The sequence below is a fragment of the Chaetura pelagica genome, unplaced genomic scaffold (genome assembly GCF_000747805.2).
Source record: "Chaetura pelagica isolate M959 unplaced genomic scaffold, ChaPel_1.0 scaffold1192, whole genome shotgun sequence".
NCBI lineage: Eukaryota > Metazoa > Chordata > Aves > Apodiformes > Apodidae > Chaetura > Chaetura pelagica.
This window is the reverse complement of record NW_009952397.1, coordinates 3,897-9,507: the sequence shown is the minus strand read 5'-3', so window position 1 is coordinate 9,507 and position 5,611 is coordinate 3,897. Positions and strand designations below refer to the sequence as shown.

At 57.5% G+C, this 5,611-nt stretch overlaps 2 protein-coding genes across 2 annotated transcripts in view; both read right to left on the bottom strand.

Moving 5' to 3' along the window:
* Window positions 1–204: 204 nt before the first annotated feature.
* Window positions 205–1,483, bottom strand: LOC104398141 (microtubule-associated proteins 1A/1B light chain 3C-like). Its single transcript, XM_010008191.1, has 4 exons — window positions 1,432–1,483; window positions 1,275–1,330; window positions 1,048–1,154; window positions 205–394 (listed from the first exon to the last, which is right to left on the bottom strand). The coding sequence occupies exons 1-4, from the start codon at window positions 1,481–1,483 to the stop codon at window positions 205–207; spliced, it is 405 nt and encodes a 134-aa protein (XP_010006493.1).
* A 1,514-nt stretch (window positions 1,484–2,997) lies between these two features.
* Window positions 2,998–5,611, bottom strand: part of LOC104398140 (noelin-2-like) — a gene marked incomplete at its 5' end in the record, with an annotated part of 5,335 nt that continues 2,721 nt past the window's right edge. Inside the window, 2 exons of the mRNA XM_010008190.1 lie at window positions 2,998–3,675; window positions 4,606–4,768. Coding sequence (XP_010006492.1) covers window positions 2,998–3,675; window positions 4,606–4,768 — 841 coding nt within the window. The remainder of the gene's footprint in view (window positions 3,676–4,605; window positions 4,769–5,611) is intronic.

The window sequence follows — 5,611 nt, the reverse complement described above, 5'->3', positions numbered from 1 at the left end:
GATATTGGGTGGCTCCTTCCAACAGAACCTGGGTGCCCACCAGCACCCACAGGTAAGAAGGTGGGTTCTATGACCCCAAAACATGTCCCACCAACTCCCAACCCTTGGGAAGACCCATCCATGGGGACCATCCCTAGAGAAGACCCATCCCTGGGGACATGGTGGGATCAACCACAAGGTGGTGGGGTGGCTTGTTTTGGGGGGTCAAGCAGCTGCTGATTGGCTGAGGGAAGAGGTGCCAAACATCTCCTGGGAGGCGTAGGTCAGGTAGAGAAAGCCATCTTCATCCCTGTTGGCCTGGTAGAGCTCCTGCATGGTGATGGCCATGTTGGGCAACCCTTTGTTGTCCACCAGCAGGTAGAAGGTTTGGGAGGAGGCCAAACAGAGTCGTGTCCTGCCAAGGGGAAGGTGGGTATTGCCATGGAGACCATCCCTGGGGACATGGTGGTGGCCCAGATATTGGGTGGCTCCTTCCAACAGAACCTGGGTGCCCACCAGCACCCACAGGTAAGAAGGTGGGTTCTATGACCCCAAAACATGTCCCACCAACTCCCAACCCTTGGGAAGACCCATCCATGGGGACCATCCCTAGAGAAGACCCATCCCTGGGGACATGGTGGTGGCCCAGATGTTGGGTGGCTCCTTCCAACAAGGAAGATGTCCCACCAAGCCCCAGGTGTCACCTCCACCTTGTCCCCCCCACCAGGAGATGTTGCTCCTCGGTGGAAGAACCCAAAAGGTTTCAAATCAGTTACCACCTCGTTGCTCATTTTGGGGCTAATTACCCCCGGGGCTGCTAATTACCTGCCCCTAATTAGCAAGTCCAAGAGCTAATTATCTCAACCAGGGTGTGTGGAGGCAAGAAGGTTAATTGGCTCATTAAAGACCACTAATTAGCAGGGTTAATTGCTGAGCCTGAAGAGTTGCCCAAGGAGAACTTGGCCAGCGAAGGAGCCAAAGTGGCTTCCAAGTTGTATCTAAACCAGGTTCCTGCCCAAGTCCAGGGCTGAGGACACCCCTGTGGTCCCACCACCTTCACCCACCTACCGAAGGGTGGTGGCCAACTGGGAGAGGGGCAGGTCCTGGCCCACCAGGAACTTGGTCCTGCTCAAGTGGGGTAAGGTCTTCTCCTTCTGGTAACGTTCCACCACCACCTGCAGGAGGGAGAAGATGGTGGTGGTGGTGGAGGAAGAGGAGATTCTGGGAGCTCTCCTGGAGGAGGTGAGGTCTTCTAAGTCCCCAACAAAGGTTCTCCAAGGGTGTTGGTCACTCACTGGGATCTTGTTGGGGTATTTGAGGCGGATCTGGGTCACCTCCTGCATCCTGGTGGCTGTGGGAGAGGAGGAGGAAGGGGTGAAGCCCATCCCAGTATCTCCACTCTGGTGGTCACCTCCATCCCAGTATCTCATCACCTTCATCCCAAGGACCTACCAAAGCTTCTCCTTTGCTTGAAGGGGCGGGAGATGTTGTCACCGGGATGCATCTTCTGGGAGGAGGAAGAGGAGAAGGAGGAGGAAGAGGATCTGAGTCCTCCTCTGGGCAGCAGAGCTTCTAATAAAGCCTCAGCCTGTCCCACCTGGGCTGGGGTGGGAGGAGCTGGGGTGGAGACAGGGATGGGTCCCACCACGCCCACCAGTTCCACTCCTCCCACCATTCCCCACCAGTTCCATTCCCACTTTCTCCAGTTCCCATCCCACCACCCCCACTCCCCACTCATTTCCCATTCCCACCATTCCCAGTCCCACTTCCCGTTCCACCCCCAGTTCTATTCCTCCCACCCCATCTATCTCCTCCATCTCCTCCATTCCCATCCATCTCCTCCATCCCCATCCACATCTTCATCCCATCCATCTCCTCCATCCCCATCCATCTCCTCCACCCTTTCCATCTCCTCCATCCACATCTTCATCCCATCCATCTCCTCCATCCTCATCCATCTCCTCCATCCCATGCATCTCTTCCATCCCCCTTCCATCTCCTCCACATCTCCATCCCCTTCCACATCTCCATCCCCATCTGTCTCCTCCACCCTTTCCAGCACCTCCACATCTCCATTCCATCCATCTCCTCCATCTCCATCTCCTCCATCCCCATTCAACTCCTCCACTCCTTCCATCCCCATCCGTCTCCTCCATCTCCATCCACCTCCTCCACATCTCCATCCCATCCATCTCCTCCACCCCTTCCATCTTCTCCATCCACATCCACATCTTCATCCCATCTATCTCCTTCATCCCTTCTCTCTCCTCCATCCCCTTCCATCTCCATCCCCTTCCATCTCCTCCATCCCCTTCCATCTTCTCCATCCTCTTCCATCTCCTTCATCCCCTTCCATCTCCTTCATCCCATCCATCTCCTCCATCCCCTTCCATCTCCTTCATCCCATCCATCTCCTCCATCCCCTTCCATCTCCTTCATCCCATCCATCTCCTCCATCCCCTTCCATCTCCTTCATCCCATCCATCTCCTCCATCCCCTTCCATCTCCTTCATCCCATCCATCTCCTCCATCCCCATCCATCTCCTCCATCCCCATCTGTCTCCTCCATCTCCTCCACCCTTTCCATCACCACCTCCTCATCCTCTCACCCCTGGGCAGAAGTTCCCTGCCCTCCCCAGGTTCCTGCTTCCCCAGCTGTGTTGGTTGCTCACCCAATGGCAGGAGGACAAGGGCCACCAACCCACCCAGTGACAACCACTAACTCCTGCATCACTTTGGGGGGGACCACAAAACCACCAGCAGGAACCTCATCAAACACCCGAGACATCATTTTTGGTTCTTTATTTGCCATCCAAACCAAGATGTAAATCGACAAAGGAGATGAAGGAAACCCAACCAAGGTCACCTCCAATGAAGGCAGAAGCTCCATGCGCCACCAACCATGGGGTGAAACCACCAAGAGCAACCAAAGAGGAGGAAGAGGAAGAGGAGGAAGAAGCTTCCATCCTCTAGAGGCCAAAAAAGAAACCAAACCCAACAAGCAGGAGGAGCCTGAGGTCACATCTCCCCCGAGGTCTTTATGACATGGAAGAGGGTGACGTTGTAGATGACCTGGTGCCCGTTGTTCCAGGTGTAGAGAACCCTCTCCCGGGGGTTGTAGTCCAGCATGGAGATGTGGGAGTACTGGTTGTGGAAGGGAATGTCCGTGTACTCGTAGCTGGAGGTGTTGGTGTAGTAGGCAAAGTAGATCTTGGCCCCGGCCAGGTGGGAATTGGTCACGTAGAGGGTCCCACAGATCATGAAGGACTCCCCGGCGCTTCTCTTGGGGTAACCAGTGTCCCAGCTCCTCAGGACCTCCAAGGTCTGAGGGTCCACCCGGCTCACCACGATGTTGCCAGCGTTCTGGTTGGTGGTGTAGACCACCCAGAGGCCACTCTCGTCCACCATGAAGTCGATGTCGGAGAAGCCACCCCAGGAGTAGGGGAAGGTGTTGTTGAACCCGGCGCCCGCCAAGCTCCGTTGGACCAGGACGCTCCTGGACCTGAAGTGATACTTGACGGCCACGTTGCTCTGGTATTTGTTGTAGTAGAGGGACCCGTTGAAGACCACGTGGCCGGTACCAGCCCAAGGGTGGGGCAGGAGGTGTTGGACAAAGTTCTGGCCCGAGACGAAGTCGTTCAAGGTCCGGAATTCCAGGACACGCCGACCTTTGTAGTAACCGTCCATGTACCAGACCTGTGGGATTGTTGAGGGGGGGGAAAGGGGGTGGGACCTTCAGCCACGCTGAGGAACAACCCCTCCCCAAGGTCCACCTGACCTTCTGAGGAATGTCTGTGGGCATGGAGAACCCCAAAGACCTGACATGGACCATCCCAAGGATCATCCATGGACATGGGGCCCCACAAAGGCCATCCATGGACATGGAGAACCCCAAGGACCATCCATGGATGTGGGGCACCCCAAAGACCACCCATGGACATGGAGTCCCCCGAGGACCACCCATGATGGTGAAGCCCCCCAAGGACCATCCATGGACATGGAGCCCCCCAGGGACCATCCATGGATGTGGAGAACCTCAAGGACCATCCATGGAGCCCCTCAAGGACCACCCATGGAGGTGAAGCCCCACAAGGACCATCTATGGACCATCCCAAGGACCATCCATGGACATGGAGCACCCCAAGGACCATCCATGCATGTGGGGCACCCCAAGGACCACCCATGAAGGTGAAGCCCCACAAGGATCACCCATGGAGCATCCCAAGGACCATCCATGGACATGGAGAACCCCAAGGACCATCCATGGATGTGGGGCACCCCAAAGACCACCCATGGACATGGAGTCCCCCGAGGACCACCCATGATGGTGAAGCCCCCCAAGGACCATCCATGGACATGGAGCCCCCCAGGGACCATCCATGGATGTGGAGAACCTCAAGGACCATCCATGGAGAACCCCAAGGACCATCCATGGACATGGAGAACCCCAAGGACTATCCATGGATGTGGGGCACCCCAAAGACCACCCATGGACATGGAGCCCCCCGAGGACCACCCATGAAGGTGAAGTCCCCCTAGGACCATCCATGGAGCCCCCCAAGGACCACCCATGGTGGTGGGGCCCCCCAGAACCCCCAGGTGGGTGCCCACCCCCCCCCAGCTCACCCGGCTGTCGGCACTGGGCGTCATCGTGTCCGTCATCCAGGAGCCGAAGCGGGAGCCCGAGGCCCGGATGGTGATGGGGTGAGAGACCCCCGTGAGCTTCCCACAGCCTGGGGAGAAGGTGGGGATGAGGGACACCACCTGGGTAGGTCTGGGGAGGGGTCTCCAGGGGGTTCTCAAGGGTCTTTAGGGGGTCTTGAGTAGGTCCAGGTGGGTCTTGAGGGGGTTCTTGGGGGTTTTGAGGGGTTTCTGAGGGATCCTTGGGGGTCTTAGGTAGGTTCAGGTGGGTCTCAAGGGGGTTCTCAAGGGTTTTGAGGGGGTTCTGAGGGGTCCTTTGGGGTCTTGGGTAGGTTCAGGTGGGTCTCAAGGGGGTTCTTAAGGGTCTTTGGGGGGTCATCGGTAGGTTCAGGGGGGGCTTTTTGGGGGGGGTCGGGGGGGGGTTCTTGGGGGTTTTGAGGAGGTTTTGAGGGGTCCTTGGGGCTCTTGGGTAGGTTCAGGTGGGTCTCAAGGGGGTTCTCAAGGGTCTTGAGGGGGTTCTGAAGAGTCCTCAGGGGTCCTTGGGGCTCTTGGGTAGGTCAAGGTGGGTCTCAAGGGGGTTCTTGGGGGTTTTGAGGGGGTTCTGGGGGGTCTTGGGTAGGTCCATGGAGGGGTCTCCAGGGGGTTCTCAAGGGTTTTGAGGGGTGTCTGAGGGGTCCTTGAGGGTCTTGGGTAGGTCCATGGAGGGGTCTCCAGGGGGTTCTCAAGGGTTTTGAGGGGGTTCTGGGGGGTCTTGGGTAGGCCCAGGGGGGTCTTGAGTAGGTCAGGTGGGTCTTGAGGGGTTCTTGGGGGTTTTGAGGGGTTTCTGAGGGGTCTTTGGGGGTCTTGGGTAGGTTCAGGTGGGTCTCAAGGGGGTTCTCAAGGGTTTTGAGGGGGTTCTGAGGGGTCCTTTGGGGTCTTGGGTAGGTTCAGGTGGGTCTCAAGGGGGTTCTTAAGGGTCTTTGGGGGGTCATCGGTAGGTTCAGGGGGGGCT